At 33.5% G+C, this 14135-nt stretch overlaps 2 protein-coding genes across 4 annotated transcripts; both read right to left on the reverse strand.

The window, feature by feature from the left end:
- Positions 1-1071: 1071 nt before the first annotated feature.
- LOC129305540 (uncharacterized) lies at positions 1072-1857 on the reverse strand. Its single transcript, XM_054945542.1, has one exon. The coding sequence runs from the start codon at positions 1855-1857 to the stop codon at positions 1072-1074; it is 786 nt and encodes a 261-aa protein (XP_054801517.1).
- Positions 1858-4919: 3062 nt separating this feature from the next.
- On the reverse strand, positions 4920-12577 carry LOC129306000 (probable phospholipid-transporting ATPase 8). Of its 3 annotated transcripts, none has more exons than XM_054946281.1 (11): positions 11440-12576; positions 9322-10679; positions 8440-8550; positions 8067-8343; positions 7732-7820; positions 7547-7655; positions 7254-7475; positions 7011-7136; positions 6468-6566; positions 6055-6246; positions 4920-5683 (listed from the first exon to the last, which is right to left on the reverse strand). In XM_054946281.1, the coding sequence occupies exons 1-11, from the start codon at positions 11896-11898 to the stop codon at positions 5090-5092; spliced, it is 3636 nt and encodes a 1211-aa protein (XP_054802256.1). In that variant the 5' UTR covers positions 11899-12576; the 3' UTR covers positions 4920-5089. The 3 variants fall into 3 exon arrangements, with proteins under 3 accessions (XP_054802256.1, XP_054802257.1, XP_054802258.1); XM_054946282.1 differs by having other exon boundaries at positions 11429-11566; XM_054946283.1 differs by having other exon boundaries at positions 5512-5683; positions 6149-6246; positions 11440-12577.
- Positions 12578-14135: the final 1558 nt, after the last annotated feature.

The raw sequence follows: 14135 nt of genomic DNA on the forward strand, positions 1-14135 counted from the left end.
CCGTTTTTTTAGACATGTTTAAAAATATAAAAACTAATATTACAGATAGAATAAATTAGAGAGGCTAGAAGTAATAAAAAAAAATTATAATGACCTATATCAAAATATGTTAAAACTACAAGAACCATTCGTTTTATTTTTCCTTTATAAAATATTTTCTCACTTTTCTGACTATAACATTATCAATTTTGTTAATAAAAAAATTCTTGCTTTAAATTTTTAGATATTAACAAAACACTTTTAAATGATGACAAACATATTAAATTTAATTTTTTAAAAATAATAATAATTATTAAAAAATAATTATTTAAAATTAATAATGTTAAGATTAAAAGATTAAAAATATATTTTATAAAATTAACAGATTAACTGAAATTTTATAGAAAGTCATAGAATTTTAAGCATACGTTCGTGATATAAGTTATAATTATTTACCTCATACCCATTAAAAAATGTTTTCCTAAATTTTAGTTTTTATATACTTCCTTATTTATTATTATAAGATACTTTTAATTAAATTATACTTCCAATGAATTAATTAATTGTTTTTAAAATTATATATTTTTTATATTTATTCTTATTCAATAAAGTGCCTCAATTAAAAACCTTATTAATTACACTCCTTATTGAAAAAATTATTATTAATCACACTTTAAAAAAATTAAAATACCTTATATTTTTTAAGAAGATACTAGAAAAATTCATTTTAATACTGAGTGAGCGGAGGGAGTAAAGCTAAGTTTTATCATAGCATCTTCTTGGTATGGAGGCTTAATAATTTATATCAAATGAGTTAGATGATATTTTTAAAATTTAAATGAGAAGAATTTTATTTTTTTTAAAATTTTCCGAAACAATATTAGTTATTAATGTATTTATCATAGCACACTAGAAGTGGATTAGATGATTTATACCACATCTATCTTTTTGAATAGAATAACTCACAGCATATTATGTAAATTAAAATTTGGTTTTCATGCACAAGCTAGTTTCTTCATAATATTTTACAGGTATGCAAATGCAAAGTAACAAACAGAAGAATTTCATCTTCATGGGCAGAGGTTCTTGGAATCAGAATGAACGCAAGGCCCTGCCCACGCCGTCGACACTAACACCGAATCCGATCAGGCCCTGCCTGTACGGTAAGTAAGACCTTCTCTTGCTCAGTTTGCTCACCTCCCTGTTCCTCGCGTAGAGAGCTTCATGAGCCGAAACCTTCTTCTCTTTCGAATTCTCCCCTTTCGCCTCCTTCTTTTTCTTCTCCAAATTGGACCCTGAAGATGTCGGAGTTAAGAACGCCAACGAGTCCTTCCCGGCGCTGTTGCTCCGCCGCAGCAAATCCAGAAGCTTCCACCGTTTCGATGGCGGCGGCGATCCTGTAGAGTTGCTCTTCTTGCGTCTGCTCGGCGAGGCTTTGGTTGAATTAGGAGTCCAAACGCAGTAACTTCCCGGCGGAATTTCCTCCGAATTATCAACATCAGACGACGATGAGGAAGACGGTGGATCATGATCGTGATGAATCGTCAAATTCCTTATCCGGAATTGAAGAGCCATCACATGATCCTCCTCTTCACTAGATTCCCGAGCACGGCCATTTCCACCATCATTCTCATCCAGCATTAACAGGTCTCGATTGAAAATTGGGAAAACAGGGCCTACGTAGCCGTCGAGTAAGACGCCGTTGGCGGCCTTCCGCAACGTGACGAATTCGAAGCCATTGTCTCGTGGCTCTAGGCTGCGAAAGTAGTCTCGGTTTACTTGATCGGCGATATCTGCCAGCTTGTCGGAAGTGTAGCTGCTGAAGCTTGGACTCACCAAGGAGTCCACACTTTCTTCTCGCTCTTGCTGATTCCTCATCAATTAAAAGATTAATCGATGTCTGGATTTCTTGTTCCTCTCACTTCTACTTTGTTCTCCCTAGCTTCACGGCGGAACGAGAATGGGCTTTGATTACATTTATACGAAGGGCTGCACAAGGAAGCGTTGACAGTCAACGCGTTAAAACGAATAAAATTATTGACGTTTTAATGACTGGTGACGCTTTGTTTAGTTAATTTAGTAATTACAACTTCCTAGTCACACCAAATGGATTGATGGGAAATGGCTCAGGTTGATAACTCTTTTTTTTTTTAATGCAATAATAAGTGGAGCATGGCAATTTTCTTGGACATCAAGAATTTTTCTTTTTGACGCAATTCTTGGGCATTTCTCCTTTCACACGTCTTACTCCCACGTTTATACACACGAGGGTGTGGCTGCGTGCTCCCGAAGGCTCAGGAAAAAAAAAAGAAAAATAAATAAAATAAAATAAATGAAATGAAAGAAAAAATTCTGACTTATTTTTTTTTAATTGGATTTTCTCTCTCTCTCTCTCTTTTCCGCTTTCTACTTTTCACTCAAAAGATCATCGGCAAAAGTTTACATTTAATTCAAAATCCACAATACTAATATAATAATTTAAAAATATATAATAAATTAAATTTTATAAATCAAATTTATAATTAAGATAAATTTAAAAGTTTAAAAGTTTCGTTATCTCTAAATTTTATTTTACATTTAAAAGCTTGAAAAGCTTAGAAGCAAATTATTTTTTAGGCGCTGAATATGGTCATAAGCTGTAGGTTATTATTATTATTATTATTTTTTGGGTAAAAGCTGTAGGTTATAATTTAACTAAAGAATGAGAGAGATATTGAACTAGCAGGGTATAATAATAATAAAAACACCACGTATATCTTTGCATGTGACTCCATGAAACATATTGTTTTTTATTCATAGCCTTAGCCTTACCCAACTGCTGGTTTTAATGGTTAGTGGGGTCACGAGATTGAATTACAAGTTCCGTGAGCATCAAAAAAATATGTTCAATGAGTACGTGCGATTACCAAAGAAAAGGTGATTCCAATAAATCTGTGAAACTGCTTGAAATTTGCGTGGACTCATAATTTTTTAATTAATTTTCAATGTTTATTTCAAGGATATCCAAAATTCATATGATAATGAGGTTTGAATCAAGATTTAAATATTATTGATTTTAATTGGAGCAAACTTTCTAATTGTTTTACTCACAAGATTCACTACTGGTTTTGCATTGATTTTTATTCGCACTCTCAGAATTCAGTTAAAAGGTTGTCTCATGTGTTGAACATGCATTCCCAGGTAACACGCCCATTTTTAATGAGCTCCCATGGATTCCCGGCGTGTGGATCCCTTGGCATTGCATTATGTTTTCCTCTATATATATAAGATATACATAAAATATTTTTAATCAAATCATATAAATCAATAAAAGTTAATTATCTAATTAAAAACATAACAATATTTCAATTCTACCACTAATTATTATAAATAAAAAATAAATTTTTTTAAATAAATTAATGAGAATATTTATTTTTTTAATTTAATAAAGATATAATGATTCATTCATCAAAAAAATATTAATAACCTCTTATATTTAAGAATAATTTTTTTTTTAAGATTTCATATATAGAAGAATGGAGGGAGTATTTCTTTTGGCCATTCATGCCTTCCATTTTGTTAGCAACAACGTAATTCATTTTGTTAAAAATGATGATGATGTGATTTTCCATTCTCATTTCCCAAGGCCAGGATGCTTGTTTTCCAAGCCCTTGACCTTCTAGAAGAAATATACCCGAGGAAGATCGCCACACGTGACGTTGATCCAGGAATAAATAAAATAAAAATATTATGTAAAAAGGAGTCACGACAAGATGATTAACAAAGGAAGTGCCCCACCACCCACTTCTTTACCTCATTGCTGACAATATATGTTGGTCGCCTTCCTCCCAAGGCAGACTTTTTTTTTTTTTTTTCAAAGTGCAATCAAATGTTTCGATTTTGAATTCAACTTGTACCAATCGTTTATACATATATAACATGGTACAGTTCAAATATAAATTATTCAGTGAACCAGATACAGATATGGTTCTCAACAAAAAGTTCTACGTAAGTAGCTTGACCTGTTGTATTCTTTTCAGTCTTATGTCTAAAATAAAGAAAGATAACTTTTTTGTCATATTTATAAGTAATGTAATTAAATTTTTATTATAAGTTTTACCTTATGTTAGTAAAAAAAAAGTATGTTATTAAAGTAAATTTATTTTAGTAAGAATAAAGTCAAAAACTTATTAATTTTTAAAACAAAATTATGTGTTTTGAATTTTTTTAATTCTGATAAAATATATTGAAATGATTTGTCAATAAGATTAGAGAAAGTATGTATTTGACCTTTCATTTCAATTATTTTTACTGAGTTAATTATTATAGTCCAGCAACCACACGTGCGTGCGCATATAAAATGTCATTGATTATTACTAATTAGATTATACGTGTAAGTGTAATTCTAGATATTTTGCATCCCCAAGTCCTAACTCTTAATTAGGGAAGACTCCTTTTGGAAAGTTTAATCATATATAATGTTCATTTTATTATGTTTGAATTAGTGGATACTGGTATCCAAAGGAATAGTTTGGTGTGGTCATGTCTTAATCAACTGATTATTCAATTGGTAAATTGTTTTGCAAGCAAACCAACTTGATGACCTTCTCAGGTAAAGTCAAGCAAACTTCTCGGTCCTGCCAGGAAACCCACGTCACCCGTGACATATGGAGCAACCAAATTGACCCAAGAACATCCCCTGATTTTTTTTTTTAAAGAAATGACGAAATGTAAAGCCTCATTAATTAAATTTGATGGCTTCAAGAACCCTTAAAATTCTATGTTTTCTTAAGCAAATTTGCAATAACTTTTGATTAGGTCCGATTATACTCCAATATAATCTAATATTACTGAATATCATACAGCTACAAAAGAAGACGGCGGAATTCACGATTGTTCAGCGCCCCGCAAAACCTATTACAGGAGCATTCAGCAACCTGTGAAGGATGCATTGACCAATAGAATAGAAAGGGGGGAAAATAGAAAAGTTACTTCCAATTACAAAATACAATTACACAAACTTTAATATACATCAGGTGGCTTCCACACAAATCCTACTCCTACAAACTACCTTTCCCAGTTCAAATCCAAAGATCAAGAGAGAAAGAAAAGGTTTAGATGATTTGCGCTTTTACAAGTCTCTTTGCTTCATTTTTTCTCTGAGATGGCTTAACTTGCCCTTGACATTTTTTGGCAGGTCATCAGATATCTCAGTTTCGGACCCTTCGTCTTGTTTTTTCTGAATAATATCATGGTACATTGGTAGAAACCGCGTCTGGAAAGACCTATAGGAGAAATAAGGAAGAAGAGCACACACAACAACAAAAAGAGTAACAAGCCAATAGAGACCACTGGGAGCACAGGCTTCCACAAGAATCTTGTAAGCTGTTGTGGATATGGCTGGAGGGAGATAGCCATAAACCAACAAGAACACATACCAGAAGACAATGCTGCCCCATATGAAAAAATGCTGGATCCAAGTAAAGTAGTTAATGGATAGTGCTATTTGGCAATTCACAGTCCACACAACACTAGTGTACATTGTGACCCCTAGTATTTCCCAATCAACCACCTGACCATCTCTTCTGAAGGCCTGGTTATAGACAGAGTTTGTGGTCAAGAAGAAGATAATCAAGGAAGTGATGACCCCGTTAAACATCCACCCGAGAATCCGCGGCCAGCTGAAGAGGATGTCCTCTATTCCCTCCAGATATAGAAAAGGATACTGCAAAAAGTAAAAACAAGTACCGTCATTCATGCAGAAAAAAGCTTTAGCTTGTGTGAAACAAAGAACAAGTAGAATATACTGGTGAAGGAGGCTGCGGTACAAGGATAAATATGTACTTATAGATGTAAGTGTGACTGAGCTAGAAAACTTATATTTTCAGTTATTTATGTTAAATCAAATAGAAAAAAGAAGAGTTGAATGAATTGGTAACAAAAAGATGCTGATCATGTACAAGTGTTACCAAACGTGATAATGATTGCAATATACTTGAACAGGTTAAACAGTCATTAAGAAACTGACATCATATATTAATAATAACATCGCTTTGTGTTTATCATAAGCATTTTGAAGTGCGACAACTTTTGTACCTTGAGGCAAAGTCGGGCAGAAACATCCTGATCAAAAACACCCAGAGCAATTACAGGAAATGAAGTGAAGAAGACATTGTAAAATGACATGTACCAATCGTTGTATGCAGGTTGGCCAGAGAAAGAAGCGTACGCCTCAAACCAAAATAGAGTAAATCCGAATGCAATGTTCTTATAGAAAAAATAACATATCTGCATTAAAAAAAAAAAAAGATGATTCAAGTTAATCACACATGAAGCTTTTTGTTAATCAATTTACTCAAATGTCTGAGCAAGGGACATAACACTGTTTAATGCATTCACAAACATGTATGATTCATGCAAAAATAATAAACTAAAAAGAGTATGATCATTTTCAGCATGAATACCCAATTAGTCCATTAAAAGGTTAAGAGTACACGCCCATGTATTACCATCATTGCAATTCGTCTATAGCACCAGTGGCCATGTACCAACAACAAACGCTCCAGAAAACGAAATTGAGCTACTGCAAAATCACTTGCCATCACAGCCTGTAGATAACAACGAGTTAAATAAAAGTCAGAAGATGCGACAGATTCCTTAGGACTCAAATTCCTATCAATTTATCATGTATGCATTGGAATGTGAGTGCAGAAAGAATAATTACTAGAAGAATGCAATGGAAGCTCATAAATGGCAATACGATCAATCGTATGAAGACTACTGACCAGACTAACCAATCAGACCAACTCTATCCATGTGTAGCACTGTTAACAATTTTGATAATCACAGATTCAAACCTACATAAGTAGTCATCATTCATCAAGTCAAATAGGAACAAGACTACAGGTACAAGACCATATCAGGGTGAGGGCAAGGAAGATGGAAATATACATTGTTCCCATTGTAAATTGGCTAAAGAATAGCAGTCTTTTTTATGTAGAGGATGGTAAAAGATACAGCTCAAATAGGAACAAATAGAGATATCTACAGACCTGCATCCCTTCAGCACCACTAATACCAACTCCTATATCAGCTTCCTGAAGCATGCCAACATCGTTTGCACCATCACCAATTGACAGTACTGTCTTCCCAGTTCCCAATTTCACCAATCTTGTAACCTGTTTATAGTTGATTATTTCAAACAGTGACATTATAGTGTCTTGTCATACGAAACTCAATATTTAGTAGAAACTTCTACTATTGATATGACAGGAAGTAAAGACTAAGATACTCACTCGAGCTTTCTGTTTGGGTGAAGATCGGCAGCATATGACAGAAGCACAATTAATAGCCAGATCAAAAAATGACTTCTCAACGTTCTTGTTAAGAGAGTAATCCAAAGACTTCCCATCAATTATCAAGCCAAATTCAGTAGAACTTTCTTTAGAACTTTCTTTTGCAGACTTAATTTGTGAAATTCCCTCTCTGATTTGCTTTTTAATGCTTTCAAGAGAAGCCTACAAAAATATAGTATAAAACCTATAATTACGAGACAAATTTAAATAAAAGCAAGTTCAAGGTTGTTTACCTTTGTAAGAGCCTCCTTGTCCCCTTGTTTTTCTAAGGATAGGATATCTGGTGAATCCAGAGTTACCACTATCTGTTTCATGTCTTGCCTGAGTAAACTGCAAGCATACCTGCAAGAGATACTACCATTTAGTTTGTGTTTAATTACTGGATAAATAAAACCCAGCACAAAACTTATTCATTTACCCTATATTGACTGCAGTTTCCATCTTGTCTCCAGTCAATACCCATAATTTTATTCCTGCCTGGGCAAGCTTATCAATACATTCAGGAACCTGCACTTGCAAGTAGTCAGCAAAGACATATTACCACTAAAGAGTGTGAGTTTTATATGTCAACAATTGATTATTTTACAATAACATTAACTATTTTAGTGGTCCCACTATTTTTCCTTCAATTATAATCTTCATTTCATAATTTAGAAATATGAGTATTAGGTTTAGATTTTTAAGAGTAATGAACACTACGGTTAAATCTTAAGGTATATGCAGGTTAAAATGATTTCAACTTTTAATACTGACCCCCTTCTGCAGTCTGTCCTCAACTGCTGTTGCACCAAGAAGAATCAAATCTCTTTCCATCTCATCAGCGGCTGCATCCACCAATACATCACGGTCTGCAGCTACAGAAGTTCTGGCTTTTAAAAACTCCCTTTCCCACAACTTATATTCTTCTTCACCAAGTTCACGATATGCGATTACCAGAGTTCTTAAACCTGCCTCAGAATATCTTTTGATATGATCTTCAGTCTCAGCCTCAAACTGTCTTCCATCTTCGGAGAGTCTTTCAAGCATAACACTGAATACACACAAGGAGATGCAAGATTTGGCATCACTATATCCAACTTGCAGCTTCACATAATTAAATATAAAGCATGCAAATATTAAGGGAGACCTGTCTGCACCCTTGCACAGGAGCAATAGTTGATCTTCTTCATTCCTTACAATCACTGACATCCTTTTACGGGAACTGCTGAACTCTAAGACATGCAGAAGCTCGTACATCCTAGTCACAAAAATCAGGTCAATGAATGAAAAAACAAAACAATTCTGACATAAATGAAAATACGTTAGAAATTACTATATAAACATGAAAAGGATTCTTATGCATTACAAATCATTTTCTCAAGGTAAACCAGACCAAGGACTAAACATTGTCGAAGTGTTACAAAGATATATAGAAGCTGGATTCTGAAATAAAGGAATACATACTAAAAAAATTCCACTCAAATTCACAAAAGGATCAAATAGCTTATATACTTTCAAAGTATTGGCTTTCTCTGGATTTCTCTGAATGAAGGTTAAAGATAATCTGATGCTTAATAGTTGGTATTTTCTCTGAATTTCATTTGCTCCTTAGGCTCAGGTTTTAAATCTTCTGCCCTTTTCTACCCTTCTTTATCAAACCTTTTGTTCCAAACATCAAAGGCCTAAAATAAACATATTGTCTTTCACACAGTATTTCATCCTACAGCCTCCATTAGGAGGAAAACATCCGCTTTCAGAATGAAAAAACTCATTGCAGGTCCCTAGTAGTGATGAAAAAAATTACCATATAAATACATAAGGAGCAGAAAAGCATAATGTGACTCACTAAATGACAAAATAAACAAATCGTGTTTGTTAGAAACCAGATAAAGCTTTGTTGATAACGAGCTGAAACTCCTTTTTTAATTTAGATATGAAGAATCCCGCATCAGGGGTGAGGGAGCTTATCAGCAAATAGGGTGGGCCTAATTTTAATGAGTTTTTTTAAAAAAAAAAAAGTCCAGCCAACCTGTCAACCTTTTTTCCACTGTCATAGTCCAATTCATGCAGTGATATGCTTGTTTGGGTCCTTGCAAAAAATTCAAAACCAAGTTCCTTTGCAGCTATGACAAAAGCTGCTTCATCTGGTGACTCAGCTTCATAGGAAATTTCTCCGGATTCTTCATCTACATCAGGAATAGCTGTATGACAAATTGCTAAGACTCGAAAGAATTTCTGTATGATGCCTGAGTGAGGTTCATTAATCCATTTCCCATTCATTATACGTTCATCTCTGAAGTTGAAACCCTTAGTTGGCTGCTTGGAGTCAACAGCATCATTATTCTGGCCCTGTGATCCAGATAATAAACCATCGGCTTCTGGTTCCCCATTTCTCCCCCTCCGTGCAAGTGCTCTCTCCACTTCTGTCGTACCATGACCATATGGAGTGCCTGCTATGGAACATTTCACAAACTCCATAGAGTTACATGTCAAAGTACCTGTTTTATCAGACAATATAGTATCAACCTGCCCAAGTTCCTCATTTAAATTAGATGTGCGTGCATGAGCTGGCATATCAGTTTCTTCGTAATACATTTCCAGATCTTGGTTGATGAAAATACTCTGCAAAACTTTCACAATTTCAATGGATACATACAGTGAGATGGGAATTAGATATCCATACAACATCAGGGCAGTTAGAAAATGAAGAATAGCAGCAAGTGTTGGCCTTTTAGGATCATAAAACACTGTTGTATTGTCTGGACGAAGATACCATCTTCTGTACGTGCTGGCATTGATATCCCTTTTTGTCTCAATGCCAAAATAGACAGAGCCAATAAAAGATATCAAGACCAAGGTACTGAAGAGGATGTAGATTATTTTATCCATTTTTCTCTCAATTTTGCTTCTCTTGGACGGTGGTTCAGTGGCATTCTGCATCACTTTTGTATCATGGCCAGTAAAGATAACAACAGCATACACATATTCAGTGTTTTTCAGCTTGGAGTCTCTTAAAAGAATCTGTTGCAAGGAAAGCGGGTATTCTTTTTCTTCATAGTACAAGGTTCCAACAAATGAGTACAGATTTTCATTAGGATCTTCACATTTGATCACTGCCCTAAACTTTTCAAGGGAATTTTCACCATGAAGATGAGCTGTGACTTCCAAAGCATGCTTTAGTTTTAAATTGGTTTCTCCATCAAGATTCATTGTCTCAACATAGCAAACCCCATCCTCATAACTTGATGAAAGCAGAAGAAGATCAGCAGGAAAGTATTCATCCTTATACACTTTAATGAGATCACCCACCCGGAGTTTCTTCCATCTGGTCTCCACAAATGTATTTCCACTAAATACATTAACCTTTTTGTTGTTTGCTTCTATATCCTGAAAAAATGTATGAAAATTCAGCCAGAGATGCCTTTAACTATAGGCAAAATATGGGACACTTTGATAAAGAACAGAAACAGCAGAGCACATGAAGATAGTCCATCTAACAGTGAAGTTAACCAAATAAAGATGGAAATGACACACAGAACATTGGAGTCGAGAACAGGAAAATAATTAGTGAAATATGTCATCGAACAAGACCAGACAAATAATAAGTTGCATCAACATCAAGCAATAACTAGCTATATGACACGATAGTATGGAACAAATATCATTTCCTACAGCTGTTTCTTTAAGGTTTGACGCTTGAGGAAGCTGAACCATCGTGACCCCACGAGCATTGAATATTGATGCTGTTCAAATTATATTAGATGAGTCAATGTAGGGAAAATTTGTCTGTAACTTGTTATCATCATTTCCAGAAACTTCTTAATTCAGTTACGTTCAACTAAAGAATTCAGAGAAATAGCAGAAGATAAGTTCACAAGACCAAGATAGTTCTGAAATATGTGTGTTCTAGACCTCTTCCTGTGATACAGTCCCTCACCTGCCAAGCTGTTCCAGCAATATAGAACTATATAAAGACTCTTGCCAAGGACAGCTAACGACTAAAGAGACGAAATAGCACATAAAGAATTGAAGAAATGAAGCTTAGGAAAAACTAGGCATAAAAATGAATTGTAGGGCAGGTTGAACAAGGTTTAAATGTCTACACAATTTGAAAGGACAAAAGAGTATAAACATACTCAAACATAACCTGTTTTCTTCTCCTCCAATCTTCCACAGCTTCCTTGGCCATGGTAGCTCCCATCACCACCAGCAACGGTGCAACAATACTTAAAGCTGTAAAAGGTGCCAATGGACTAAACGAAAGACATGCGACAATGAGAAAGTAGATATTTGCAACCCTCCTAAACTGCTCAAATAAGGACTTGGGAATAAAATTAAAAGCCGTATACTTGGTCGTTGAAACATAATTGCCAATGTAATTCAACTGAGCAGCTTCTGGGTTATCAGGGTCATTGCAATATACGACCCTTGAGTAGCCTCTCTGCCCAATCTGAGACTGATCATGTCTGAAGGGGGATTTTAGGCACGAAAATGAATATAATTTGCTAAAATGTATCCTCCTTCTTGGTCGTTGAGGCATTTCTGACATGTGTTCTCTTCTTTTTTCCCGTAAATCCAGCTTTTCACCCAATCCTCCCGCCTTCATCCCATCATTTTGTAAGAGATCACAGAAACACCAAATACGCACAAGTCAAGCACAGATTTCTGCCCTTCGGAGCGAGTATCCTTATTCTATGGAAAATGACAGCACCAACGTTGAAAGATAAACACAAAATTAAACCAAGCTCACCACCCAAGAATGGGTACATTCAGTAAAAATCAAACAGGATCATCACAGTAAGCGGAAAAATTTCAGCTTGATTGGCTAATGAGGTTCGAATCGAAAAGATAAACCAGAATGCCCGCAAGCTCCTTTTGCCTTACTCTGAACATGAAACATACTTAACTTCAATTGCACCACAATCACAGCTTGTTTAAGCTGGAAAGCTGAAGCATGAGTTTTTGTGAATTCCTTGCTCTCTTTGAAAGTTGCAGATGTCTCTTCCTTGTAGGTTCAACCAAATTACAGACAGAGAGAGAAAGTGTGAGCGTAGAAAGAGAAGAGAAGAAAAGTGAAGGCTTTGTGTGACTGGTAGTTAGCTTTGCCGCTTCCATAAGCAACCACGAGAGAGAGACAAACAGAGAAACATAGAACCGACTAACCGTGCAAATTATTACTTAGTGCCTTCACCTCCATTTCACAAAAAGGATCAAGGATCAAAGGATTAAAAAACAAAAATACAAAAGAGACGCGTGAAATTGTGGATCCCCCTAGTACAGATACGGTGATGGTTCCTTCTCGTAAGTGAAGACCGGGAAAGTTGACGCCACGTTAATCACTCGAGACGAGAGCCATTTCCGACAAATTTTCCCTTACACGTGTCTGTATGTTGATGGGTTGATGAGTCATGCCAGCGTTTTAGTCTTCTTCGCGAGGCAATCATTCTATTTTTAAATTTTGACGTTCTAAACTATTTATCATATCCTTTGGTTGAAAAATATAAAAATATTTTTAATTTTTTAAATTATAATTATTATTTTTAAAAAAAGTATTCTTATTAATAATAAATTTATATTTATTATATAATATTTAATAAAAATAAATATAAAAAAATAAAATTAATTTAAAAATAGATAACTATTTTATTAAAAATAAAATTTAATTAAAAATATTTTATATTTTTAAATAAAAGTAATAGCAGTTTTACCTTAAAATAATTAAAATATAATATATCACGTTAAATATCTTAACCTTAATAATTAAAAATATTAACTATAATTTGGATATGATCAAAAATATCACCCGCCATATCAAATAAATTCAATTTAAAGTATATTTTTATTTTTAAATTATTCTTTTAAAAACACTTAATATCATAAATTATCTGTATCATAATAACTTCACCTCACCCTAATTAAAATGTATCGAAAATACACATGAACTTGTTTAATATAACAGATAACATTTTTTAGTTAAATTTAAATTTCATTTTTAACCGTCAACTAGAGTATTTAACATTAAAGATAAATATTTTAAAATTTAGTTATTTTATAAATAAAATTATTATGACAAATAAATTAAGATATTAAATATTTTTAAATAATAATTCAGGATAAAAATTCACCAGAACCTTGTTATTTAATCTAATCGTTGAGGGCTGTTGATTGAAAGACGTACCCAGACAGAGACCGCATTTATGAGTAACTATTTCTTTTTTTTTTTTTTAAGTTGCCGAGTTTTTTTTTTTTTTAAGTTTTAGGAGTAACTGTATTAGAAGTATTTTTTTTTATAACAAAACAGATTTTTTTTAACCCACAGTAAAAAAAATGGAATTATTATGTATTGATTTTAATTGGTTTTCACTTTTGAATAACTTGCAATTTTTTTAATATCAGGTGAAGTTATAGGTGATCAAAGCAGAGAACTTTAACCATATTTTTGCTATGCATAATTAACATTCAACATAAAATAGTAGTATTAAATACATAAAACTGGTACTCTCTCAGATCTGAAATATAAAACTTAATTCAGAATTTGGTTTGGTTCCAAAATATATAATCTCCATATTTTTTATCTTACCTTATTTAATATTTTTTCAATTTTTCTTATTAATTTCACAACTTTTTTCATATTTAAAAAAATGAATCAATTTTTTACATGATTAGGATAACTAACAAACTTGACCAAATTTTTAATCTTTGTGAACTAATTAATTAGGTTTTATATTTAGGATAGAAAGGAATACTATTTATCTATAACAAATAGTACAGATCATTTTAAATTATGTGCAATGTATGAGGTCTTTTTTTATTTAATCCATATCGGGGTTGGGTGCGTGGCTG

Source organism: Prosopis cineraria, unplaced genomic scaffold (assembly GCF_029017545.1).
Source record: "Prosopis cineraria cultivar Desert tree isolate PC_DT_omini unplaced genomic scaffold, ASM2901754v1 PC3, whole genome shotgun sequence".
Taxonomy (NCBI): Eukaryota; Viridiplantae; Streptophyta; class Magnoliopsida; order Fabales; family Fabaceae; genus Prosopis; species Prosopis cineraria.

Bases quoted from the DNA above. Each gene is read 5' to 3' on its own strand.
- LOC129305540 (XM_054945542.1), bottom strand. From the start codon at position 1,857: ATGAGGAATCAGCAAGAGCGAGAAGAAAGTGTGGACTCCTTGGTGAGT.
- LOC129306000 (XM_054946281.1), bottom strand. From the start codon at position 11,898: ATGAAGGCGGGAGGATTGGGTGAAAAGCTGGATTTACGGGAAAAAAGA. The intron at 8,344-8,439 runs GTCTCCCTTAAT...GTGTGTATTCAG, and splicing joins CTGTGCAAGGGTGCAGACAG to TGTTATGCTTGAAAGACTCT. The intron at 6,567-7,010 runs GTCTGTAGATAT...TGTTATCTACAG, and splicing joins GTGGTGCTGAAGGGATGCAG to GCTGTGATGGCAAGTGATTT.